This window comes from Candida oxycetoniae (assembly GCF_023343755.2).
Source record: "Candida oxycetoniae strain CBS 10844 chromosome Unknown scaffold70, whole genome shotgun sequence".
Lineage (NCBI taxonomy): Eukaryota > Fungi > Ascomycota > Pichiomycetes > Serinales > Debaryomycetaceae > Lodderomyces > Lodderomyces oxycetoniae.
Window position 1 is genome coordinate 936 of NW_026055474.1, and position 26698 is coordinate 27633.

At 37.8% G+C, this 26698-nt stretch overlaps 11 protein-coding genes across 11 annotated transcripts; 4 read left to right on the forward strand and 7 right to left on the reverse strand. All coding sequences in view use genetic code 12, as the record gives it.

Annotated features, from left to right (window-relative positions):
* Positions 1-1136: 1136 nt before the first annotated feature.
* Positions 1137-4712, reverse strand: IRR1 (Irr1p; the record flags this gene model as incomplete). The annotated part of the gene is made up of 1 exon (XM_049325347.1): positions 1137-4712. The coding sequence occupies one exon, from the start codon at positions 4710-4712 to the stop codon at positions 1137-1139; it is 3576 nt and encodes a 1191-aa protein (XP_049178971.1).
* Positions 4713-5954: 1242 nt separating this feature from the next.
* Positions 5955-7772, forward strand: KGF56_003960 (uncharacterized protein; the record flags this gene model as incomplete). Its single annotated transcript, XM_049325348.1, has 1 exon — positions 5955-7772. One exon carries the CDS (start codon positions 5955-5957, stop codon positions 7770-7772), a length of 1818 nt encoding a protein of 605 aa, XP_049178972.1.
* Positions 7773-8048: 276 nt separating this feature from the next.
* On the reverse strand, positions 8049-10796 carry KGF56_003961 (uncharacterized protein; the record flags this gene model as incomplete). The annotated part of the gene is made up of 1 exon (XM_049325349.1): positions 8049-10796. One exon carries the CDS (start codon positions 10794-10796, stop codon positions 8049-8051), a length of 2748 nt encoding a protein of 915 aa, XP_049178973.1.
* A 631-nt stretch (positions 10797-11427) lies between these two features.
* TIF35 (translation initiation factor eIF3 subunit g) lies at positions 11428-12276 on the reverse strand (the record flags this gene model as incomplete). Its single annotated transcript, XM_049325350.1, has 1 exon — positions 11428-12276. One exon carries the CDS (start codon positions 12274-12276, stop codon positions 11428-11430), a length of 849 nt encoding a protein of 282 aa, XP_049178974.1.
* Positions 12277-12449: 173 nt separating this feature from the next.
* On the forward strand, positions 12450-13316 carry KGF56_003963 (arylformamidase; the record flags this gene model as incomplete). The annotated part of the gene is made up of 1 exon (XM_049325352.1): positions 12450-13316. The coding sequence occupies one exon, from the start codon at positions 12450-12452 to the stop codon at positions 13314-13316; it is 867 nt and encodes a 288-aa protein (XP_049178975.1).
* Positions 13317-13857: 541 nt separating this feature from the next.
* Positions 13858-14769, reverse strand: NPL3 (mRNA-binding protein; the record flags this gene model as incomplete). The annotated part of the gene is made up of 1 exon (XM_049325353.1): positions 13858-14769. One exon carries the CDS (start codon positions 14767-14769, stop codon positions 13858-13860), a length of 912 nt encoding a protein of 303 aa, XP_049178976.1.
* Positions 14770-15322: 553 nt separating this feature from the next.
* Positions 15323-17247, reverse strand: MDG1 (Mdg1p; the record flags this gene model as incomplete). The annotated part of the gene is made up of 2 exons (XM_049325354.1): positions 15323-17165; positions 17222-17247. 2 exons carry the CDS (start codon positions 17245-17247, stop codon positions 15323-15325), a joined length of 1869 nt encoding a protein of 622 aa, XP_049178977.1.
* A 1042-nt stretch (positions 17248-18289) lies between these two features.
* Positions 18290-22264, reverse strand: NCR1 (sphingolipid transporter; the record flags this gene model as incomplete). Its single annotated transcript, XM_049325355.1, has 1 exon — positions 18290-22264. The coding sequence occupies one exon, from the start codon at positions 22262-22264 to the stop codon at positions 18290-18292; it is 3975 nt and encodes a 1324-aa protein (XP_049178978.1).
* A 315-nt stretch (positions 22265-22579) lies between these two features.
* Positions 22580-23605, forward strand: KGF56_003967 (deoxycytidine monophosphate deaminase; the record flags this gene model as incomplete). The annotated part of the gene is made up of 1 exon (XM_049325356.1): positions 22580-23605. One exon carries the CDS (start codon positions 22580-22582, stop codon positions 23603-23605), a length of 1026 nt encoding a protein of 341 aa, XP_049178979.1.
* Positions 23606-23670: 65 nt separating this feature from the next.
* Positions 23671-24366, reverse strand: KGF56_003968 (uncharacterized protein; the record flags this gene model as incomplete). Its single annotated transcript, XM_049325357.1, has 1 exon — positions 23671-24366. The coding sequence occupies one exon, from the start codon at positions 24364-24366 to the stop codon at positions 23671-23673; it is 696 nt and encodes a 231-aa protein (XP_049178980.1).
* Positions 24367-25082: 716 nt separating this feature from the next.
* KGF56_003969 (tRNA-5-taurinomethyluridine 2-sulfurtransferase) lies at positions 25083-26366 on the forward strand (the record flags this gene model as incomplete). The annotated part of the gene is made up of 1 exon (XM_049325358.1): positions 25083-26366. The coding sequence occupies one exon, from the start codon at positions 25083-25085 to the stop codon at positions 26364-26366; it is 1284 nt and encodes a 427-aa protein (XP_049178981.1).
* Between the last annotated feature and the right edge of the window lie 332 nt (positions 26367-26698).

Consider the following 26698-nt stretch of genomic DNA (forward strand, 5'->3'; position numbering starts at 1 on the left):
ATAGGTGTATGATACATCGTCATACACCATATTGCTTATGTTCCTACAAAGACTAACTTTATACTCGATCGATTAATAAATGGAAAAGGAAAAAATATTAATTATTTTTTTCTTCTTTTTTTTTTACATAAAGAACCAAAAAAAAGCATTATGTAATAATTGTTAGTATAATTATTAAGCCTCTAGGACAATCTTATGTAATATGCATAACGGTTACGAAAATTTCATAAACACTTTAAAGAAAGCAGGTGTATACTTTTTATTACATTCACTATTGGTTAATTCTTGAGGATTTAGTTATGAATGGCTTACGAAGTTTTTTTACATAATGAAACAGGTTTAGTAATTCAAAGCCCATTTCTTAGAATCGCACGGTGGGGAAAGAGAAGATCTGCTTACATTTACGATTTGCTTAGCCACGAGTGGGCAAGTTATACTTGATGATATATTCTGTGCATTTTGTAGGGTCCCAATTTTATGTGTCACACCTCTCGAATCGGCTCTTTTTCCTTCCATCGGCCCTGTTGTTTTTGCCCCGTTCACGGAAACGCATTTTTATTGGCTAGAAATAAAAACTGCCCAGAAAAATCGAATAATTCTAGTTTTTTCTTGGCTTGCTTTTTATTTTTTTAATGTCCTTTCATTATGTATAGAAACGGAACAATCCTTCCGTGTTTTTCCAACAAAAAAATAAAAAGCGACACTAGAGCCCACACTGACTATGCTGACCCTTGAATTCGAATCGGTATACTTTGTTTCCTTTGGACGCGACACCAGGGTGCAAAGCGAGATGGTGGAGCTTACAATGACTACGCCGACACTGACTAGCGACAGTTGCAAATATACAGATTGAGTTTGCGTTTCAGTGTAGTAAATATTTACGCTAGTTGGTCAGTTTCCATGACAGTTTTTACCTGCTGAATATTCTCCCTTGCCATTCTTGTGAAATTCACACTTGCTATATTCTTTGGTTCCATCTTGTCTTTTTTGAATTTTTTAACAGGGTGCAGGCAGGCACTATACTTGTTTTACAACTCTCTCTTTCTTTCTATAATTGTAGGTGCCTACCTTAAAACCTCTACTACTATAAATATTATTCTTCTTTATTAAAAAAAAAAAAATCTATTCAATACAATCTACTCAGATCTATTACTCTCATCAACTATTTTCGAGTCCAATTCAAGTTCAATAGACCCATCATCTCCAACCAATACATCATTGTCAGTTTCTTTTTCATTTTCCTCATTTACCTCATTTTCCTCATTTTTTTCTTCATTAGTTTCAGTCACTGTGTCGACAACATTGGCCACTTGTTCCTTTAACTTGGCCATTTTGGCATCTTGTTGACTGGTAATTTGACCATAAACGTCACCCAACTTTCCCGCATTTAATTTCATTCTTTGATAAATCTCTTCCTTGATCAACAGTAAATTCAACAAAGACATCACCTTCATTGTGTAAACCGATAATTCCTTTTCAGCTTTCCATATAGCCTCCTTCTTCAATTGTTCTTGTTTTGTTTTCAAGAGTAACCTGTTACTCTCTTCGCGCCTTTGTCTCTGCGTCTGAGTTTGTTCTTGACTGGTAATACTCAGTTCAATCTCCGCCTCAGATTCGGAAAAGTCTCCCGCAAACACATTCTCTTCGATCTCACTAATCTCTAATGATGTCTGGTCTACGTATTCTTGGTAATGAACTCCTTCTTCATCTTCTCTTTCCAAATCAACATTTAGCTGATGCGCTAAATTTACTTCTTTAATCAAAAATAATTCCAATATCTGGTCATACTGAAAACCGGGCTCGATACGAATTAACTGCTTATTTTTATGAGTACTAAAGAATTTCTTGAAATGTTTGAAGTTATTAGCGTCTTTGAATTTCAAATAGAATAATCTAAATGATATCATTAAATCAATATATTGATTCATCATCATTGTTTTAAATTCGATTAATTTCACTTCATTTCTACAACTTGTAATCCAAGACAAAAGTGAATCAATAATCTCAGGAAAGTATTCAAATTCTAAATCTATCTCAGTATAACCTTGTTCGGCCTCTGATAAATCTAGTAATCTCTCAAACTTCCACGAAGCAGTGACTAAAATTAATCCCAAGATACTCTCAGCAGCTTCTTTGAAATGGGATATTTGCAATATAAAGTTAAATTTCCATTGATCCAATATCAAGGTTAAATCCAACTTTTGTAAAAGCTTAACATTGACATTATAAATCAAATCAACGATATTTTCCAAGTTTGCAATATTAACATATTCGCCAATCTGTTTGATCTTTTCAATTACCAAGGATACGTCTCGTAGCTTCCTGATTACTAGTTTCTGCTCTGAAATATCCGCTTGCAGCTGTTTTCCTTTTCCTTTTCCTCTTCCTTCTTCTTCTTCTCCTTCTTCTTCTTCTCCTTCTTCTTCTTCTTTTTTCTTGTTGTTATCATCATCATCATCGTCATTACCCATAATATCCTCGTCATCTTTCAAAAATATGGTTGCTCCTTCAACCAAGTCATGTACCATTTGATGAATATCATTCTTGACTCCTGTAGTCAATCCACTCAGGTTAAACAACTTGGCAAACAATGGTTTGAACTCTTCAACTATGTTGAAATCCTTATAGTATTGCATTATAATCCTTGTCATTTCCTCATATTCTTCGATTTTGTCCAATTGTACATAAAAGTTGAAAATCAAATTTCGTTTAGTATCAATCAAATCTGTCCAAATGGCTAAAAATGCCTTTAGTCTATCATTTGACTTTGTACAAAATTTCAACAATGTTGGTAGTTTCTCAATAAAATTAGTTATCAAAGCTGAAATCTCTTCTTCACCTTCCCTTGAATGTTTCTTTACTGGGAACGATTTGGTAATACCATGAATGAACTTAATCAAAATAATCTCTTCTTTGTCGGTTAGTCGAAATAACTGTTTGGCTTTATCAAGATCTTCGCTATTCTCTAATTGCGACTCTTGAGAATCACCCATACTCTCATTGGTCTTTCTAACAATTTGAAGCAGGTCGATATCAAGCAACAAATAGTCCATCATAATTGTCAATTCTGCCGCGTACTTTGATATAAACAATGGCGATGCAAATATCTCTTCCAATGGGTTTTTGTCTCCACTTATCAGACAAACATTACTCAAAATAGATTTGATTGGCAAACACCTTACCAAATCAATTTCACCTAGTTTAAAATTATATTCATCAAACAATAATTGGTTCTTTTCCTTTGAAACCTTCAAGGTTTCTTCTCCAGCAATTTGTATAAATCTAACAAACTCATTTTGCAACTTTGGTTTTGTTGTTGTGCTAAAGGGGAACAATTTTATTATTTTCTCAATTGCTGTTGCTGGCTCTTCCAAGTAACCTAACCTCAACATTTCTGTGAGTATTGCACAACAATTGGTTTTGACTTGGGTATCACTATCCACATCACTCATGACTATAAGCTGTGCTTGAAACTTTGTAGAAAATTGTCTCAAACTTTTGGCAACCTCTTGATTAGTTGATCGATATAGTTTTAAAAGACATCTAGTGTTATCGATTCGTACTTGATTACTTGGATCGGATAATAACCATCCAAAATATCTAAGAAACAAACTTTGACAGAAATATGCGGGGTAGGCATTCATTGCTTCACACAAGTGCTTCAAAACTATTGCTCGTATTTGTGGGTCAATGTCCTTGTACCTCACAGATATCACTATTTCCGAAACATCATCAAAATATTCCATCATTGCCTTTAATTGTGTTTCATACTGCTCAATATTTGACGCAATAGTCTTGAACTTTGTCGATGACTTACTACGGAGTTTGCTCAATTGTAATTTGGACCGTTCTCGATTTGCCTCTATTGTTTCGGCAATTTTGCATAATTCAACCAATATCGTGAGCGAGACCTCTGTACTTGTATACCTCAATGGTCTAACTAAACTTTCAGACAATTTTGCCGTCCAAGTAACAATATAATTCATAAATGGAGATGATACAAACACCTCATCTGGATCTGCGCCCCTTTTTGCTTCTGAAGACGGCGAATATAATAAGCCCTTTTCATGGCCAATTTCAACAATATTTTTAAAAAATTCCAACAAGTTCTTTTTAAATATGGGTATCAACTTAAATGGGAACTTATGGGTTGTTTGGTTAGTGAATGCTAATGTGGCCTCTTCCACGGTGCTACTGGCACTTTCCAAATTGACAAGATCGTGAGGTTGGAACAAGTGAAAAGAGCCACAACTTCTCAATAGTAGATTGATCAAACCGGCAAATACCGTTGAATTGGCGAAATTGCTTTGCCTTGCTGACGTTTCTTCTTCTTCTTCTTCTTCTTCTTCTTCTTCTTCATACGATTCAACCCAATCTAGTGCTAAATCTGCCACATTTATTTCTGGACTTGAAAGTGCCTGATATAGATAATTTTCCTCCCAGTCATTTTCCAACTCTGGAGCTCGTGATTTACCATTTTTTCGTAGTGTAGTAGTGGATTTGAGCTTTTTCGATGAAGCTGGCTTAACAGTACTAGCATTTTTTTTCCGTTTCTTACTTACTCGAGATGGTCTATACTCTTCTTCTTCTTCTTCTACTGGCTCGTTTCGTACAGAGTTTTTCTTTTTCAGTTGCTCTTGTTCCTCAATATCGCTTGATTCGGCATATGATGTATGGTTTTTAGTAGTCGTCCGTGTCAATCTTTTGACCATCTTGTATTTTTTAGTGCTTTGTGATTGCTCCTGTGTTGGGGTACCTCTATAACTGTACCTGCAAAGCTGTACCTGCAAAGCTACACCTCTATGACGTGTACCTCTGTGACTGAACTTCTGTCGCTATATACCTCTCTATGACTGTACCTCTCTGTGGCCGTACCTCTGTCGTTGTATACCTCTCTGTGGCCGTACCTCTATAGCTGTACCTCTCTGTGGCCGTACCTCTATAACCGTGTAGCTCTCTGTGGCCGTACCTCAATAACCGTGTAGCTCTCTGTGGCCGTACCTCAATAACCGTGTAGCTCTCTGTGGCCGTACCTCAATAACCGTGTAGCTCTCTGTGGCCGTACCTCAATAACCGTGTAACTCTCTGTGGCCGTACCTCAATAACCGTGTAGCTCTCTGTGGCCGTACCTCTATAACCGTGTAGCTCTCTGTGGTCGTAGCTCTCTGTGACTGTGTACCTGTGGCCGTGGCTCTCTGTAACTGTGTACCTCTATGACCGTATAGCTCGCTGTGACTGTGTACCTCTCTGTGGCCGTAGCTCCCCTTGACTGTGTAGCTCTCTGTGGCCGTAGCTCTCCTTGACTGTGTAGCTCTCTGTAACTGTGTACCTCTATAACCGTTTAGCTCCCCTTGTCTGTGTACCTTTCTTTGACTGTGTACCTCTCTGTCGCTTAAACCTTTTGCTATCCCTCTCTATATTATATATCCCTATCGCTCTTCCCCCTTACCTTCTTACCTTCTTACCTTCTTACCTCCTTGACTATCTAACTCTGCAACTGCTAACCTCTCTCTCCAAATGTATATCAATAGGGTTTCAATTTGGTTGTAAAAAAAAAAAAAAAAAATTGAGGAAAACGCGTCTAAAATAAACGCTTGGTAGCATCAGCAACACCCTTCACCTCCTCCACCTCTTTCTGCTCCTCCACCTTTCTTTCTTTCTTTCTTTCTTTCTTCTCCAAAGGTCGTGCAAAAAGGGGTGTAGCTCGCGCTCGCGCGCGCGCGCGCATTGCAACATATGGTAGCACCGTTCCAAAGGTCGTGCATATCCGCACACGGAAAAAATAAAAAAAAATGCTCATTGAAAAAACCCAGCGATTATTGGTAATAACATATAGAGAGTAAAGATATATATATATATATATATATAGATATATATAACGGGGGATTGTGATTAGTAGGTGAGTTGATAGGTTATATTGGGATTGTTTTAGTCTTGTGGTGAGGGATTTTGTCATGTCGTTTGCTTCTAATAACGGTACGGAGGAAGACAAGAATGCAAATTCTGTTGGTGAGGTTGAATCTACCAAAGAAGAAAAAAAAGAAGATAGCATAAAGGTTGATGAAGATGGTGAAGATGAAAATGGTGAAGATGGTGAAGGTGAAGATGGTGAAGGTGAGCCCGAGCCTGATATTATAGACGGTGATCAATTGGAAAGAGAGTTCCAGGAAAGTGCCAGAAAGTATCTAGCAGAACAAACAGCTCATGTTATCATACCTTCCTTTGCCAAATGGTTTGATTTCAACACAGTCCATGCAATTGAAAAAAAATCGTTTCCCGATTTTTTCACCGATGAATCTGTATACAAGAATCCTCAAAGCTATAAATACATTCGAGATTTTTTAATCAATACGTTTAGATTGAATCCCAGAGAGTACTTGACAATTACCTCGGTAAGAAGAAACTTGTCGGGTGACGTGACAAATATAATAAGAGTACATCAATTTTTGGAGAAATGGGGGTTGATAAATTATCAAATTGATCCAAAAACTAAATCTTCAATTTTGGGGCCACAATTTACAGGCCATTTTCAAGTTACCTTGGACGCTCCTGAAGGACTTATCCCTTATGTACCAGAAAATGCAAGTATCGCCAAATCAAACCAGTCAAAAGTTTTCATTGGAGAGCTTGAACTAGGAGGAGGAGGAGGAGGAGGAGGAGAAGAAAAAGAGGAAGAAGAAAAAGAGGAAGATGTGAAACAAGAGAAAAAAAACGGAGTCGAGTTAGACTCAATCCAATTAATACCGGAAATCAGGAGAAACGTTTATGCTCCAGCAGAGAAAAAAATCGATTTCAAATTGAACAATCTCGTCCATTATGCATGTAGTATTTGTGGGAAGGATGCTACGGAAGTTCGATACCACAATTTGAAAATAAAGTCATATTCATACAACCCAAACTCATCGACAAATAATGTAAGTGTATTATGCTCCATTTGTTACGAACAAGGGTTATTCCCTCTGAATTTCACTTCAGGCGACTTTGTCAAATTGAAGAAACTGGAAAACTCGCAAGATTGGACTGAACAGGAGATTTTATTACTACTCGAGGGTATTGAAATGTTTGGTGCTTATGAACCAACAACAACAGCAGCAACAATTAACGCTTCCAACATCAATGTGAACACTAATAACCAATGGAACAAAATAAGTGAGCATGTTGCAACTAAAACAAGAGAACAGTGTTTGACAAAGTTTTTACAACTACCAATCGAAGACAAATTTTTATCTAAACTAATAAATGATGAACCTCAAACATCTTCACTCAAAGATAGATCAGCTCTTGTTGAAGAGATTGTTAAGGAATTAGTCAAAACTAATGAAGGGAAAGTAGTGGTTGAGGAAAATGCAAAAGAAAATCTATCAAATTCCATTATTGAGCAAACTAGCTTAATAAACCAAGTCATTGAATTAACCATTGAGAAAGTGAATTTGAAACTAGAAAGGATTGATCACTTGCAGTCAAACTTGATCACGTTACAAAATCAACTCACAAAGGAAAGAAAAGCAAATCTATTGGAAAGGTGGGCACAATATGAAAAAATCCAAAAATTAAAACAATCAAGACCAGATTTGAGTGATGTTTTGTCTGATTTATTAAAGCCTGTTGGAATCAATGAGATTGATAGAAATGAACAAGTATCGGATAAGGAAGATAACATTGAACTTGATAAACCAAATACGACCAGCCAATTAAGAAGAGGCAAAGAAGAGACTGATCAATTACCAGTTAGTTACAATGAACCCAAAAGTTATCAATTTTGGTCTGGCTGAGTGAAAATGAAAAAGAAAAAATGAAAAATGAAAAAATGTATTGTGTCTGTATCTAATGTAATAAATAACTACCTCCCTTCTGTATCTATCTCTCTGTCTATCCCTCTCTCTCTGTCTATCCCTCCCTCCCTCTCCCTTCCTCTCCCTCCCTCTCCCTCCCTCTCCCTCCCTCTCTCTCTTTCTCTCTTTCTCTCCCTCTCTCTCTTTCTCTTTCTTTCTTTCTTCTTCTTCCGCTCTCTCTTTGACGTTTTATACAGCTATGATTAATCTTTCTTTCTATCTGGTAAGATCATGTTCCAATTTGTTGCGACTTGCGTGAATTGGTATATCAGCTAAATGAGGCGGAGACCCATTTGATGATGGCTCAGTGGGAACGATTTTCAACGCTTTTGTTGATTTTGGGCTTTCTTCAGTCGATACTACTATACTCGGTACCAGCCTGACATTGTTCTCATTATTCACTTTTGGAAAATTTTCCTGATGGCTGTTGATTTTATGTGCATGCTCGTTTGGCATTACATTCAACGTTGTCGCACTCGCATTTGCATTTGCATAGACAAGAGATGAAGCTTTTTCTTTAGTATCAAGATTGCTGTTGTTGGGCTGACGAGACTTGTTTGGTGCATACATATCATTCAGATGGGAAAACAGTGTTGAACTAGTAGGGATCAGCAGTCCCAAAGCGGAAGTTGGAGGAGATACCAACGAGTCATTTGATCGAAGATCGTGATAAGTCGAGATTTGAGACCCCAAAATGGCCTTGATATTTTTTGACGGGTCAACCCTTACTGGACTCAGTCGATCATGCAATGAGAACCGTCTCCTTGGTATGGACTTGATTGTGTTTGCTGATGACAATGTCACGTCACCATTATTACCACTACCGCCATACCCAATCTGACATTTCTTGTAAAACTCGATAAATTGCTTTCTATAGGAACTTGCGCAATCTTGGCGAAATACCCTAATTAAACCATACTGGTCAGTTGTCACGATAATGTCACCTTCTCCTACAAGTTTTTCGTGATGGTGGTGATACTCTTTGGCGTTTCCACAATAGCATTTGCTAGGATCCATCTTACAGGCTTCCCCCCTCTTTTTCAAATCAAATATTAGGTCATCTGATAGTTGTAACAAATTCTTGGTTGCAGCTGGAGCAAATATAGCGACATTGCACTTGGAGTGGTGGGCATGAAAGCTCAGGTAGCTATTATTTTCATTTGCAATGAAATCGTGCTTCAGCTCATTTTCTGAATCAAACAATTTTGCAAGAAACTTGTGCGAGTTGAAAAGCTTGCTGTATTTGCGCAGCTTTTGGTGTAATTCAGTAATGTGTTGTTTACCGTCAACCACCAATTCTTTTAAAGATTGTCTAAGTTTGTTATTAATTATGGTGTTGTTGTTCTCCCAGATATAACACCAGTGGTCCTCCGAGCCTGATATTACGTACTTGTGGTCATCGCTGCTTGAGGCTGCAATCGAGGAAGAGTTGTTTACCAAACCTCTGAACCTGGTTATCAATTTCTTCTTGTGAGTACTAACCATCCTGATTTTAGAATCATTTGTTGTGATCAACACGGTCCATTTTTCTTGACTACTTTCCGGAATGTCAGAAAGGTCGCATGAGGGATTTGCAAATACCTCGATACCAGTGATTTTATTCCCATTCTTATCATGAAATGGATGCACAATTGATTTTTCCTTGATCTCTACTCTATTAACCACATGCAAACCTTTTGTTTCCAAGATAAACAATGAGCCATTAAAACCTCCAACAGCGCAATACAATCCATCGGGTGTGAAAGACAATGCTGTAATCAAAACTTCCTGCCCTAGATTTCTCCAATAAGATACCGATTTCTCCAATACAGACCAAAGTCTAACTTCGTTATCCAAAGAGCCACTTAGAAAAAACCTGTCATCCAACGGATGAAACTCAACAGCAGTGACAAAGTCCTCGTGTTGAAATGTTTGCAAACAAACAGGTCTATCCACATGCCATAATTTTGCCGTTTTGTCCATACTTCCTGAAATCAAAAAATTGTTCTTGCTCCATGCAAGAGACAAAATGCTATGCGTGTGGCCACGCAATTCAAGTGGAGTTCGATGGAATACAGGTGCAGATTGAAAAACATGATCTCTTTTGCTACTTCTTTCCGGAGTCCCATTTTCTCTTTCGTGTTGATTAAACTCCAACCGTCCCAACGGGGAGGCAATAACTTTCCATATTCGAATCACAGTGTCTCTACCTGCAGCAGCTAGGTATTTCCCATCATTGCTAAACTTCATAACAAATATTTCTCTGCTCATACCTAACCCAGGTTTCTGTTCGAAACCAGAGTTATCCTCTTCGTAAGAGTCGCTTTCCAACTCGTTTTCACTACTCTCATTCGATCTGATTCCGTCGCTATCATATACATTTAATTCCTGTGCCAAAAACAAGTCATTGATAATTTTTGGACTTTGCCTGTTTCTTTTTGAGATTTTAACGTATTTTGGAGTTAAAAACGATTCAAATGTCAACCCCACCCATGGCGGTTCTTGGTCGTCGTGCAAAGTGACGGCTTGCAAATCCAGGTCCAACAAGTAATTCTCAGCTCCTGGAAAAGACACTTTTTCGTCGACTTTGTGATCATCAAAAGTATCAGCACGCGGACGAGTATGTCTAGTCAGTGCAGATAACGAATGCAAAAGCGAAGTGCTCAGCGATATATCCGAGTCGTACTCCATCATCATTGAACCGTCTTCATCTTCTACATCGCCGTTGCACAACAATGAATAGTTGTCATCTACAACACCCCCATTACCGCCTCTTCTCTCCTCGGACAAGTCTCTAGAGCGACTAATTGAGCCACGAGAAGCCATTCTTTGCAATTTATCCGATTTAAATGTCGACAGCGTAATTGAACCGTTTGAAGTATTTGATTCCGATGCAAAGGAGTTGTTATGTGAGCTAAACTTCTTCTGCCTTAGCTTATTGAAAAATCCAGTTCTCTTGGCTGTTTTGGGGGACTCGGAGCTCATTTTTGTTTTTTGGCCTAGCTTGTAATATCCACCAAACGGGTATTATTATAAAAGTAGCAGATCTTTTCCTAGCGACAATTACCCCAAATTATGAAACGCAATGATAAATCCTTCAAGTGATTAAAAGTCAGCAACCAATACTATACCATACCTTTTCGTAAAAACCTCTACCGTCTACCGTCTACCGTCTACCGCTGGGACAATCAGCTCAATGAGTCTTTTTTTATACAAACTAAGTTTATCAACTTTCAATTTTTCCATCTCTATATTTGCTATCAAGTATAAAATTTGTTAGCGCTATTAAAAGAGAAAAGAAAAAAGAAAAAGAGAGAGAGAGGAGCATCGGTAGTTTATTTACCTCGGGATAAGCAATACTCTGAGGAGATGAATTTGGGCATATTTCCGAAACAGCAAAAACGGGGTAAGAGTTAAGGGGTAGATGAAGTTGAAAAGATTCAACTAATTTATCCCCCCCTCGCCATTACAATTCAGGTTGTTTATTTATCCCCCCCCCTCGCCATTACAATTCAGGTTGTTTATTTATCCCCCCCCCCTCGCCATTACAATTCAGGTTATTTATTTATTTCCCCATTACAATTCAACTTATTTATTTACTTATTAATTTATTTTCTTACAAGGGCTTTTTCTTTTTAGACCATTCTAAATGCAAAATCAAAGAATGGTAACCTTTTCCGTGCAATAAATCCAATGCCTTTTGAGCAATTTCTTCAGTAGCAAAACTGACATATGCAAAACCTCTACTTTCTCCTGTTTCTCTATTTCTAACCACCGTGACTCGTTGTAAAGGTCCGAATCTTGCAAATAATTCATTTCTCAACATATCCTCATCAACAAACGTATTCAATTGTGATACTTTCAATGTAGTAGAGTCGTCTCTCGCTTCTTTGCTAGGTATGACTCCATTTGCATCGGGTCTCAAGTGTCTTGGAACGTATTTGCCTGAACCTGAACCTGAATCGCCTAAACCGTTACCTTCCTGGCCTGGCTCTGGCGTGCCTCCGCCTGGTGTAAGACTAGAAGCTCCCAATGTATCCTTGAATGGACACTTGGCCGTATAATGCTCACCTCCACAAAGTCTACATTTAAGCGTTTGCACTGTAATTTTAGAAGCCCTCTCTTGTTCTTTTTCTTCTTCTTCCTTTTTCTCGGCTAACTTCCATGAAAGACCTAGTTTAAGTTCAACTTTTTCTCCCAATTGCGTGGTACTGGTATCTGGACCAGGTGGTTTATTCTTCTCCTTCCCGTATTTGCTCCAGTTCTTACGTTGCGCTATTAACGGATGTACTTTCTCTTGTACAACTACTTCTCTTATCTTCTGGGTTATTTTAACTTTTTTCCCATCTTGATTGGTTCGAAACGTTATCACCGTTTTGGTCCCATCGGGATTTTGTATCACATCCGGTGGTGCAGAAAACTCGTCACCAGCATCTGCCCAGGATCCTATACCTAATGTCGACATTTGTTCTACGCTACTGCCTTACCTTACCTAGATAGAGAGATATATATACCGCCTTACCCAGATATATATATATATATACGAGAAAATCCTCTTCCATATTTGAAAAGTTTTCCAAATTTTTTTCACATCATCGAAGACGGTTTTGGTTTGCACGACCTTTGAAACTTTTCAGTATGGATGAGGTAGTAACATGTTCATATGGTGACCATCCGTTACAGAAGGTAAAGGTATGGAATTATGATGCTGAGAACTTGAACACGTATATTTATATACATGGTGGTGCGTGGAGAGATGCTAGCAATACGTTTGACGAACTTGAGCCTGTAGCGGAATTGAACCGAGAATCAACCTTTTTTGGCATCAATTATCGGTTATCACCCGAGATCAAGCATCCTTTGCATTTGATAGATATCGGTAATGCCTTGTTTTATATTGCAACAAAATTCAAGGTGGGAAAGTTGCATTTGTTGGGGTATTCAGTTGGCGCAACAATGATACTCCAACTTTTCCGCTACTTTGACATTATTGAACAAGGATTTCTTGCTCTAAAAATAACGAACGACTTTGAAAAAGTTACTAAAGAAGTTGAGAGGTATATGGCTAGTACCCAAAAAAGGGAATTCAAAAGTATGGTTAAAACAGGAAAGTTGAGTTTCACCAGTGTCAAGTTCCTTGATGGTATTTATGATGCGCTGAGCTTAATTAAAGAGTACCCTTCTTACCTGCTGTTTATCTTGGATGCTTTTCCATCGATAAACTGTGCCAAATCGAGTATTTCCTTACCCAGTTTACTAACAAAAGAAAATCTATTCGAAAACAAGTTTATCAATGAAAATACAAAGCTCATCATTTGTCAATCCTTGGAGGATGATTTATTATCCATGAACCAAACTAAACACTTGATAGATTTCCTTGTCTCAAAACAATTGGGATTCTCTTTACACACTGGTAATTGGGGAAAACATGACGACATCTACGGTGATCAACGAAACAAAGTTTTTGTAGGTGATTCTGTAATATTGTGTTATACTAAGTCATGATCAAAGTCAAAGGTCAAATTCAAACTCTTCAATCGCTCTTCGAAAAAGTCAACGCATGATTGGGTTTTTTTTCCCATGAAAAAACCAAACCATTATCAAACGCCATTTTTCAAACATCGAGAATCGTAGAACAAGACTTTGAGCATGATTCAATACAACACTTTCCATGTGTGTAAAAAACAAAGGATTTTTCTTTTGAAAAAAAAAAAAAAAGTGGAATCACTTCCCATTATGAGACTTGATAAAAGATCCACACAGACACTCCTCAAAGACACTCTCAAAGACACACTCTCAGACACACACACACACTAAAGCCTTATCATAAATTTTTACTTTTCCACTAAAATGGACTCCACTATAATTTCACTACAAATACATTTTTTTTTTCAATTATTTCTTTCCTCTAAAATACTCCGACAATGATAAATTCCTAATAATCCAAAACAAAATCAATTTTTATTTTCCCTTCTTCTTCATTTTCCCTTTTCAATTTCCTTTCTTTAAACCAAAAGATGAGTAGGTGATTGCTTCGTTAAAAAGTCTAGAAACGAGTAGGGGATCTTTCACGGTTGTAAGAACCTGGTCTTTCTCCATAATTGTCACCTCTATCGCTTCCACCTCTTTCGCCTCTCTCATATCCGCCTCTATCACCATATCCGCCTCTTCCGCTCCTTTCATATCCTCCTCTACCACCTCTGAATCCACCTCTATCACCATATCCTCCACCTCTTCCACCTCTGAATCCACCTCTGTCACCGAATCCTCCACCTCTTCCACCTCTGAATCCATCTCTGTCACCGTATCCATATCCTCCTCCTCTGCCGCCGCCATATCCGTATCCTCCTCCTCTGCCGCCTCTAAAGCCACCTCTGTCGCCATATCCACCTCTTCCGCCTCTGAAACCACCATCGTATCCACCGCGTCCTCTAAAACCACCTCTTCTTGGTGGAGGAACATAAGGTGAAGTATCTTCTTCGGCACTAATGGTGATGTCATTGTATTCAGCCTTGTCCAACAATGGAATTGCCTTTTCCAATTCGTCTCCGCTTTGGAATTCCATATTACAAACAGTGTCACCAGAATCAAAGTCTCTAAACACTTTAACAAAACTTGGCTGGAAATTAGTCTTGTCTCTAACAAAATCTTTGACATCTTGCCATGCAGTGCCCTCGGGTAAACCCAAGATTTTCAATCTAAATTTACCCCGTGTGTCTTCTTTTCTCTCTTTGGCAAATTCAATCTGTAAAGGCTCTCCTTGGAAAGTGGTATCAGCAAATTTTTCCAACGCACGTGCTGCATCCTCTTCGGTTTCAAATGTAACAAATGCGTACCCCTCCATCAAACGAGAATCAATCACCGGCGCAGCAGCAGCAAAAAAGTCCTCCAAATCCTCCTTGGTGGTCTCGTATCTGATTGGTCTAACAAATAGTTGTTTAGTAGGTGGTCCACTCATCTCGTTTGTATATTCTTGCGTTTAAAGAGAAAAGAAAAGGGTGATGCCTAATGATGACAATAAGGGGGGCAAAGAAGGAAAAAAAAAAATGTTGATGAAAAATTTTGAAAAATTTTGAGAAAAAGACGTGCGCTATGACAAATTTGGAAAAGAAAGAGCGTGCATGTTGGCAAATGTTGAAAAAAAAAAGAACGTGCATGTTGGCAAATTTGGAAAAGAAAGAACGTGCATGTTGGCAAATTTGGAAAATAAAGAACGTACATGTTGGTTAGTTGTTTTCATTTTCACCGATGTACACGTATCTTTTTGTCTTCTATCTCACAAAGACAGATACGAACTCATATAAAGTCGCCCTCTTCTCTTCCCCCCCCCCTCCCCCCTATAAATACTTGAGACAATTTTGCCGTGTATGGACTCGCGTAATTGGAAATAAAGAATTATTTAATTATTCATACGAACAATATATATTACTATTACGATTACTATTAAGGGTCAAGTACAAAATTCAAAAGTTTTGTTGTTGTAGTGTGTAGTGAGTGGTATTAAAAAAAAATCAAGAGAATATCTTCTTTAAAAAGCCTCTGAAACCTTTCTTTTCAGTTTCCTTTGGCTTTGTTTTATTTGTTGTTGTTGTTGTTGTTGTTGGTTTTGTCGTTGATTTGGTGGCAGGTTGTGCTGCTGCTGCTGCTGCGGTTGTAGCTTCTTTAGCTCTGGTTGGCTCTGCAGCCGAGTTTTGCAAGTTTGCAATTTCCTCTTTTGGAACATTAACTTGTTCGATTGTGACAGGTCCTTCAACTTGAGACGCAAGACGAACTTCCTTAGTCAATTCGTCTTGTTCTGATTTAGTAGGCTTGATTTCTTCAAGAATAACAGGACCCCCTTCAGTAGCTTCAACTGCAGCGCTTATATCCTTTTTATCACCCTTGGCTATTATAATCTCTTCCTCTTGCACGAGCTCTGGCTCAGTAACCTTAGCAACAGGAAATGCGTTGACCTCCTTGCCTTCATTTGACTCAGCATTGTTCGAGGTGCCAGCAACTGGTTCAGCTAAAGGTTTTGAGGCAAGGGTTGTTGAATCTGGAGATGTTGCTGATGATCCTGCTTTGGGGTCTAATGTCTTGACGTGGTTGCCTTCTGTAGTAGCTGGTACAGCCACCACTGATTCTTCCACTGCAGGTTGAGGAATTTCTTTCGAGACTGCAACATCTGCTGCAGGTTGAGGAATCTCTTTGGAGACTGCAACATCTGCTGCAGGTTCAGACAAAGGAACTGCAACATTAGCTGCAGGTTCAGACAAAGGAACTTCAGCATCCTTAGACTCGATAGTTTGACCTAATTCGGCTCCTGCAACTCCAGCTCCAGCTCCAGCTCCACCAATAGCCGTTGCTTTCAAAACATTAGCCGCGGTAAAGTCACTTTTCTCTTCTTTTTCTTTATCGGTTGGAGTTTCCACTTCTTCACTTGGACGTTCAAATTGTTCACGAACGTCTTCGTTGATTTCAGTGTTTGCATCAGACTCCTTTTTCAACTCCTCTTCTGTGACTTTGGAACCCTCGGCTGCTGCTGCTACTACTGGCACGGGTTCAGGAGAATATTCTTCGCTTTCGTCTTCTTCATCAGCTGTATTTGATGTAGCTAATCCATTTGCTTCTGCCGCCTTTGCCTTCTTTTTAGCCTTGTACTTGGTTCTCTTTACTTTTTTCTTTTGTTTTTCCCTCTCCTCTGGACTCAATTCGGAATTTTCAGCCAAAACACCCGTGGTTGGAGTAGTGTTTGCGTCATCCAAACCTGATGTTGTTGCTGAAGAAGGTTGAGTTGTTGCTGCTGCTGTTGCTGCTGATGCTGGTGCTGATGCTGGTGCTGGTGCTGAGCTATTGGCTGTACCAATTTCTGTAACATTCTCATTCAATGCTTTGGCATCAGTAGTTTCAAAAGTTTCAAATGCTGATAATGCTTCTTTGTCCTGGGGAATTTGGATACCTGGCTCACCAGCAATTGTTGCATGATGGGGCTCTTCTTTTGGTAAAACTGTTGTTTTGAGATCTTGTGATTTTTCTCCTTTTTCTTCACCCTTCTGTGAACCATTATTTCCGGCTTTTGCCAGAGTGTATTGTAATCCCGACTCTGGTATCAATGAACCTGGAATAGTCAATAATTGAACTAAATCTTCTTCTTCCAAAACGTTATTTTCAATGTCTTGCGAATCCTTTGCTATTTTTTCCTCGGGATTGATTTGCCAGGCACCGTCAACAACATATTTATACAAGATAGTTTCCTTTTGTGGTGGTAATGGAACTTGCAATGCAAAAGAACCGTCTGCTTGTTTAACAAGTGGTAACGTTTTTGACCACTTGTCAAAAGTACCAGTTACAATTACCTCTTCTGGACCTTTGGGCCTAAAGCACTGTCAGTAACAAAAGTTGACCAAAATCCAACAAGTTTATTAACATACCATTTAAATGTATAATGAACAGACATAGAGGACTTGCAATATTATGAATTAATCAGTAGGAATTGGTGGGAAGGACGACGAACAAGGTAGTTAATCTCGGGTTATTTCGTTGCTGATACTGATTGTTTGGTTTCGATGACTATAATAACAATGAACCTTGAAAAATTATATTTTTATATTTTTGTTTTCTACTGTGAAATGGTGGGGTTTTTTATTGCTTGCTCGATGAAGAAGAGATAAAAATTTCTTAAATGACAAAACTAAATTCAAGTCACTTACTCGTGAGTTTTTGAAGGAATAGAAATTTAACCTTTATAGTGTTAATAAACAACGATATCGATGTAGTAATTACCAATGGTAGCACCGATGGTAGGTAGTAGCAATAGTAAGTAACGAGAAAGTTAAGTTTCACAATATAATTTATTAGCAAAAGAAAACAAAAATAATGGTAACAAGCATAGTAAAAAAAAAAAAAAAGATGGCGGGAAACAACTGTTGTTTTTGTTCAAGGTACTAAAGTTTAATATTTCCAGTTTTCCTCCAAGTTTAAAGTTTAATATTTCCAGTTTTCCTCCAAGTTTAAAGTTTAATATTTCCAGTTTTCCTCCAAGTTTAAAGTTTAATATTTCCAGTTTTCCTCCAAGTTTAAAGTTTAATATTTCCAGTTTTCCTCCAAGTTTAAAGTTTAATATTTCCAGTTTTCCTCAAAGTTTAATAGATGTATCAGTGGCAATCACTAAATGTCAATATACTTTCAAACCCGTGTGATGGGCAAGGGTTTGTTTGTAGCCGCGAAACCTTCTACCAAGTCCCCAGCCACATCCCAACCTTGCTAATCTTTTATTGCTATTTGTACTACAAAAATTGTTTTAAAAATAAAAAGCTATGCATACATACTTGATCATTGGTATTCCCAATTAAGTAATATTTTCGACAAATCGGGGGAAAGAGGGAGGGGGAGGGGGGAGAAGAAGTAAGAAAAAAAAAATAAAAAATAAAAAAAATAATTAGGCACAAATATTTAGCCGTGGTGAATATTATTTATTATGAAATTTTCAACTTTGTTACTTACAGTTCGGAATTACTATTATCATCCAAATAGTTTTCATCGTGATTTATATCACCGCCTAATCTCCCACTTAATTGACTAGCGTCGTATACTATGCTATTTGATTTATTCAAATCACCTGAATAACTCAACAATACAGGTAATAAGATTAGTGCGTGTAACGCTGATATAACTATTAAAGCAAACCACATTCTAAAGTAGTAAACTTCGAATATCTTGGATCTTGTAAATGCCAAAATTGATATTCCAATTATTTTGGTGATGGTGATTCCACCGATTATGGATCCACCAACCGTTGCTAATGCTTTGAAAGCTTTAGCATAACGTAGTTTTGAATTGAATTCTTCTATCGATGCTGATGACGAAGATAACGAGGAATTGATTCCAATGTAATTGATAAATGTATTATAAATGCACTCGTCATTTTCATTTTCAAATATCGATACCTTGGAAACCGTGTATGCTCTTGTTAAATGTATAGTGAACTCAACAGCTAATCCGCAACAAATTATTAAGTTGACTAGTGACACCGCATTCAAAGAAATGCCCCATAACGCTAATACACCACCTATATTTATCATTATTGAAATAATCGTTACAGTCATTATCGTACTTGATCTCATTGAGCCTAACAATATTGTACAAACCAACCAAATTATGCCAATGGCTGCACTGAGTAGCCAAAACGTCAAACTGACTAAATGCTGGTATTGTACAAAGAAAATGTAAAATGGTGACCAACTAAATATATTTAAGTTGGGTATGAATCTCTTGATTTCGTCAACAATTCTTTTGGAGTTCTTGTAAGCTACAATGAAATCGTCTTGTGACCGTAATGGTGTGTGGGCTGTTCTAAAATAGCTTGCTTTTATACTACTATTGCTTCGTGATATACTAGTTGAGTATGGAGCTTTACCGCCTAAGGGACATGGGTCGCTTGGCTCTTCAATCCATTGGTTGAAATAAAACATAAACTCTTTGTCTTGTGGGAACCCTTGCATACTTGGATCATAAGGCGGATCGTGATCAGCATAACAAGCTTGGCATTGACGTTCAGGTGCATTTGGCAGACAAAACTCAGGGGGATGCTCAAAAACTAAACTAGATTTTCTAAATCTGCAACACTGATCTAAATCAGGGTTCAACCAAGATAAGAAATCATCAAGCCAATTGCTTGATGGTTCAGCAATCGTTGATTTCTTCAGTCTCTTAAATTCCTGCTCCAAGATATTCGCAACTGAGTATTTATTACAAGCGGCAAATTTACCACATATTTCCTGTTGATGTTCTCTTTTTCTAACGTCAAGGTCTTTAACAACGAAAAATACCGGAGGCCCTGTATTGAAATAATTGTAAACTGAATTGAAATAGTCAATAAGGTAGGAACCTTTAGGTAATGCTATTCTTTGATCCAAACCAAATTGAATTTCTGGGAAAAAGCTCAATGAAATACCCAGCCAGAGTATGAAAAATGTCAAGATTTTTGGTCTAACGGTTCTTCCTAATATGTAAGGTGCATATTTGTTACTTATCCAGCTGGAAAAATTATACTCCAAGTGTTTTTCACCTTTGATGTGGTCATCGTCATCACCATTGCTATCACCATTGCGATTACCATTGCCGTTGCTATTGTCGTTGCTATTGCCGTTGCCATTGCCATCATCAACACCGTCATCAAGACGGATTGGCGAAAGAGTTATCCATGGTGCACAGTCAACACGGCCCAGTTCCATTCGTCGCTGATCCAAGGCTAGTAACCCAATGAAACATGTCATTTGCAAAAGAAAATTGATACCAACTGAACAAGCACTGTAGATTGCAAAGTTCTTCACCGCAGGCATGTCAACAGCACTAGCTAACAAAAGCATTGATATTTGTAATACGGCACTAATGAAACAAGAAGGGCCAATATTTCTCATGGAAAATGCTATTCTCAAGGTGAGATCTAAATCGGGTTCATGTTCTGTAATCTTGTGAAGCTCATGTACTATTAAAAAGATATTGTCCACGCCAATTGCCAAAATCAAAAAAGGTATGACTTCGGCTATGATTAAAGTTGATTTTAATCCCACCAAGGAAAACAACCCAACAGATGATGTAACTGCTAGCAAAATAATAACAATGCCACCCAATCCTAACATAAACCTAGTCTTGACCACCAGCATTATTGAGGCATTGGGTAATTTCCCACCAAGTGCTAATGATGCATAAATGAACATTGCAAGGTAGGAAATTACTATAATTCTAATGTCGGTGTTTGATGACTGGTTTAGTTCTTCCGTAAGTGAGACTTCTGTACTGTAGGCTATATTCAAGCCCAAGTCATTCTGCTGCAAACTCCTAGCCCAATTCTGGAATGAATGCTCATATGACACGGTTTTCGTTGTCAATCTTTCGTCAGTTGAGTTGCTGTTAATCAATAGTGTTACTGTGAAGGCAGTGGCTTTTGAAATATCCACATTATCAAATAAAAGTTGTGGCTTCAAAGGTTGCTGAAATGTTGGTAAACAGTTTACTGGGGAGTTTGCGCATTCTTGTAGTTTACTTCTCCAGTTGTATTCATTAATCTCGTTTATATCACCATGGAAATATTGAGTAAATGACTCAATAGCGCATGTTTCACCCAAGGGCTTGAAGCAAATGTCTGTTAAAGAAACATCTTTGTTAAGAGTTTGAAAAATTTGTTCCTGTTGAAACCACCATGATATCGTATCCCACTTGAATATAGGTTCATTTGATTTGGAACTAACAATAACTTGCTCAACTCTAAACCATTCGCCAAACTGAGACTCAAAATATTGCTGGTTGATATATGCTGGTTCTTTTGGACTAACCCAAAGATTTACTGGATTAGTCTCTAGTTTCAATTTAAACATTCCGAGAGATAAAAGAATGGCAATGGTTAAAGAAGTTCCAATGGTGAACCCTGGGAAAGTTGAGCAGAATTTTCCAAGTTTTTCAAATGAGTTTTGAATGTAAGAGTTCAACTTGTCCAGACACTGACGAATTGCTGGTTTTCTCACTGTAACAAATGCTAGTGGGTTAATCATTTCATCATCGTCATCAATGTTGCTATGATATGATCCATGTCTTTGCCCTGAATATTTTTTTGCATTTGCCAAATGCAAGTGATAACCTCCCAATAACAAGATCAAACAGATCAAGACAGTCAAAACTGCAAAGGAAAAACAAGGAATTATACCAACTGTACATTTCTTTTTCAAGTTTTTGGCATGAGGTAGTTTGGGGCAAGATTTTTCACAATCTGTACAAGCGCAATTATACTCCTTATCATTACAAGCATACATCTTGTCCTTCCTTAACCGCAAGCCCAGCTGTTTTTCTTGCTCTGTCAAGTTATACTTGAAATTGATTTGATAAGGAGAACCTCCCAAAAATGGCTTTTCATCGCCCAAAAATTTCAAAAATTGGGAAAAGTTCTTAGCTCCACCACCTATCAAATCCATTGCAAATCCATTGGTTGCCAGAAACTTGACATCTTTACAAGAATCATAAAATTGTTTGGCTGATTTCGGATCAACGTATTGATTGATTTCGGTGACGATTTCCTTTCCTGTATCCTTGGCCACTTGTGTTTTCAATATCTCAACAAAAGTAGACTCATTGGGAGAACAGCTAAATTGACAAAAAAAGTTATAAAAATTCCTATGGCAAGCTGGACATGATGATATTATAGCATCTACTCTTTTTAAATTTGATTCTAGCTCTTCAATTTGTTCGGGCGAGCAGCATACGAGATCAAAGTCTTGACCACAGATAGCCCTTAACTTATTCTTGGACTCTAAACTTGGCTCCCTTGCTTCAACAAAGTTTGCACAGGGCAATGGCTTTCCAAAAATAGACTTCTTTCCGCAATTATTAAATGTATTGCAATACCCGACAGAGTGATTTGCACCAAAGGTCAAATTCAGCAAGCAGCATACTACTAGATAAACAGTTAGCATCCAAAACATCCTTACCAGACTAACCAATTCAACCAACTAAGCCTCTACTTGGTTACTTCTTCACTTCTTTACTTCTACTTCTTCTCCTCCTTGTAACAAACAATCAATGTAATAGAAGCGTTTGAAAAATCTGGGGGGGAGAAAGGTTATTGCGTGTCGCAAAATATTCGAGACATTGACGACATTGACGACATTGGATTTTTCTTTTTTCCGGTGAAAAATTATACCGACTAGACTATAGAGGAAGCTTCTTGTATAATATATGGAAGAAGGTTATTAACCAGTCTTGTACATATTGGGGGGGAAGGCTTTTCATTTTTGGTGATGTTAGTTGGTATTTCAGGAACTTTGAGTTCAGGCAAGACTGAAGTTGCAAGATATCTCACTTTTCAAGGGTTTAAAGTTATTTCATATCGACCAAAGCATAATGAAATTATCGAGTCGTCTGATGAATGTGAGCTAGAATTAAGAGACAAATTTGGTACAAGATTAGAAGCTTTGACGGTTAAGGATGATTGCAAGATGGACAATTATGCGGTTTTCGAAGATTTAGACAGTTTGATAGAATACGTCACCATCAATTGGCAAGAAAATCATGTTATTACTCATATAGATGATATCACCATGCTTAGAGCTTTACAAAAGAGACCCTTTTTTTTGCATATTTCGATAGATGCTCCTATTCATTTACGATACAAGCGATCACAGCAATATTACAAATCTTTGGAACACTTTACTAAACGAAACGATGAACTACTCTTCAATGTAGAGTCGCCGTTATTGGAGATCAATAATCAGGCTCAAGTGAAGATTATCAACACGTCAACGTCAATTAAGGACCTCTTTATTAAATTATCTGAGCTCAATTTGTTAGACCACTCGAGATTGAGACCGACCTGGGACTCCTATTTCATGCGTCTTGCTGACTTGGCAGCACTTCGGTCTAACTGTATGAAAAGAAGAGTAGGGTGTGTCATTGTGCGCCAAAATAGAGTCATTGCAACTGGATACAATGGAACGCCGCGTCATTTGTTGAATTGCAATGAAGGCGGATGCTCCAGGTGCAATAATGGTCATGGAAGCGGCGCTTCCTTGTCTACATGTCTTTGTTTGCACGCTGAAGAAAACGCGTTGTTAGAAGCCGGCAGAGATCGAATAAGAGATGAAAGTGTTTTGTACTGCAATACTTGCCCTTGTCTTACATGTTCCATCAAGATTGTTCAAAGTGGTATTAGAGAAGTTGTTTATGCCCAAAGCTACTCTATGGATGAGCAAAGTCATAAAGTAATGAGTGAGGCAAACATTATCTTACGACAGTTTCAGCCTCCAGTAGATGGCATATTCATATAAAGAGAGAAAACAATAAAATAGAACAAAACAAAAAAAATAGAGCACAAGTATAATTACTAAAGTATTTATGTCTCTCTATACTCGTAGTATCCTGGTTTGGTCTCTGCTTTGCATTTGATAGTTTCAAGAACTTTACCATCAACACTTAAAGTTGCTTCAATTTCATCTCCAGCTACAATTGGGCCTACTCCCTTTGGTGTTCCAGTTAATATCAAATCTCCCTTTTCTAAAGTCATTATATTCGACATGGTACTTAATATCTTGTGTATAGGGAATATCATCAAATTGGTTTTCTCATGTTGTTTAATCTCGCCATTGACTTTCAACTCCAACTCGACATTGTATGGATCAGGGATTTTTTCCTTTGGAATGAAACTAGATACTGGCAAAAAGGTATCGAATCCTTTACCAATAGACCATGGCAATCCCTTTTTTTTAGCTTCATTTTGAACATTCCTTGCTGTCATGTCTATCGTTAAAGCATACCCTTCAATGCTTTCCAATGCCTCTTGTGGTGAAAAATCTGGAGACAAGTTTTGCAAATCTCTATTCAATGTAAAGGCTAACTCGACTTCATGATGTACTGTGACACCCTTGGGAACCAAAAATGGACCTGAATTTGGTTTCAATACCGATGAAGAAGGCTTCAAAAAGAAGAAAGGTTGTTGAGGTCTCATACTATTCAACTCCTTAATGTGCTCAATATAATTACGTCCTATGCAAAGAATCTTTCTTGCATCGTTAATATATTTCAATGACATTTTACCTTGTTTCAAAAAGAAGAAATGAATAAATACAAAGCCAAATGAATAAAAACAAAGCCAAATGAACAAAAATAAAGCCAAATGAACAAAAATAAAGCCAAATGAATAAAAACAAAGCCAAATGAACAAAAATAAAGCCAAATGAACTAGAGAAATACTAACCAAATGAACTAGAGAAATACTAACCAAAAAAACTAGAGTAATATACTAACCAAAAAAGCTGTTATATCAAAAGAACTTTCTCCTTTGTTTGGTCTGGAATGAAAAAGAAATGGTTATGCCCTTTTTAAGTCAAGTTTTCCGATATCGTTTCGAGAGACAAGAGATTGATTTGTGGAGTAAAAGAAGAAAAAAAAAAAAAAAATTCAATGCCTTCGATAGCCGCTGGCGCCCCACTATGAAAAATTTACGGAAAAAGGTAAAAAAGAGGCGGAAGTAGTTGAAAATTGAAAAATTTTCTTCTTTGGCTCTTCTTAAAAATCAATAACTTTGGCTTTGAGACCAGAGTGGTTTTGTTCTCTTGTGACCCAACGCATCATTTGGACCCGTCAACTTTGAGCCGCCACCATTTGAGCATTTGGGGTATTAATATTGTCCCTTTTTTAAAGATTTATCATGGCGTTGAAAAGTGAAGAAAAAAAAATTAATGAAAAGGTGAAAAATTTAATGATAAGCTTTGAAGTAACTTAATAGCTAGGGTCTATACATATACAATGCTTCGTAGTGTTTTACGAGCGAGGCTGTTACGATATTGGTCACTACGCTATAACCATACCCAACCATTGCCGCCATACTACCCCAAACAAATTTCTCAAACTTGTATCACGGCATCACCACAACCCACAAATGACCTCGTCCCATCGGATGGTTATTTTCAACCGCATCCAAACCCCAATGATCATATCGTGGTGGCAATGTCGTCTGGAGTAGACTCATCTGTATGCGCGGCACTATATCTGAAATATTCTCATGTTCACGGAATCTATATGGCAAATTGGTCTCAGAGTTCTCAATGTACTGAACGAGATTGGAAAGATGTGCAGACCGTATGCTCAGCGCTCGGGATACCTTGTGAGCGATTAAACTTTGAGCGAGAGTATTGGAATGATGTGTTTCAGCCCATGTTGGAGAAATACTCTCTGGGACTAACACCTAATCCCGATGTTGGATGTAATAAATTTGTCAAGTTTGGCAAATTAGTTGATGTGCTTGAACAGCGATATAAGGGTAAAAAATGGTGGCTTGTCACTGGTCATTATGCTAGAGTGATGAAAAAGAGGGATGATGAATATCATTTGTTGAGGGGATTGAGCACACGCAAGGATCAAAGTTATTATCTCTCACTGATACCGAGTTCAGTATTGCCAAGATTGATTTTGCCTATGGGCCATATGCTCAAGGAAGACACGCGTGGGTTGGCAAAACAGTATCACTTACATGTTAGCACAAAGCCTGATTCTCAAGGACTATGTTTTGTTGATCCGCAACATGGCAATTTTAGAGATTTCTTGCTGGAGTATATTGAGTGTACCCCAGGTGAGGTTGTCACGGAGGACGGCAAAGTATGGGGTTTTCATAAAGGATTATGGCATGCTACGATTGGGCAAAAACTGAGTATACTGATGCCGCAGGGTGATCCCCAGTATAAGGGAGTTTGGTTTGTAGCGGAAAAGAATATTGAAAAAAACCAATTGGTCATTGTTAGGGGCCACGATCATCCCAAGTTGTACAAGTCCAAAGTTGAAGTTGTTGATTGTGAATGGGTGTATGATTGGGAGAAAGTCAAAGAAATCAATTTGGAAGAACTTCAATTTCAATACCATTCATTGACCAAAGCTACACCAATAAAGAAACTTAGTGTTATTCAAGAAAATGGACAGAAATTAAAAATTGAGTTGATGAAACCAGTCAGGGCTATGGCTCCCGGACAGCAAGGTGTGCTATACAGAGGACACCAGGTTCTAGGTGGCGGGATGATTTCAAAAACCGAGGAATAAAAGTAAGGTTAAAGTTACTCTCATAAGAAAAGAAGCAAGAGCTGTGAGAACTGTAAATAGGAAATTGTATAAGTAAGCAAGAAAAAGCAGTAGGAGAAAACAAAAGGGAAACAAAAGGGCAAAACTTTTTGAAAAGAAATGTTTCAATGTTTCCAGGGTATTTATAGAATTAGTAGCATACTTGTGGGTGAAAAACTTCATCTGCACTGCCATATCCATTTGAGATTGGCAAGACCGTAATTCAAGTATAAAATGTTCCTAGTGTTATTTATTTATTATACAAGTAAAAATAAAATTAAGTTTAATAACCAGAAAAGAAAGTAAAAATTATC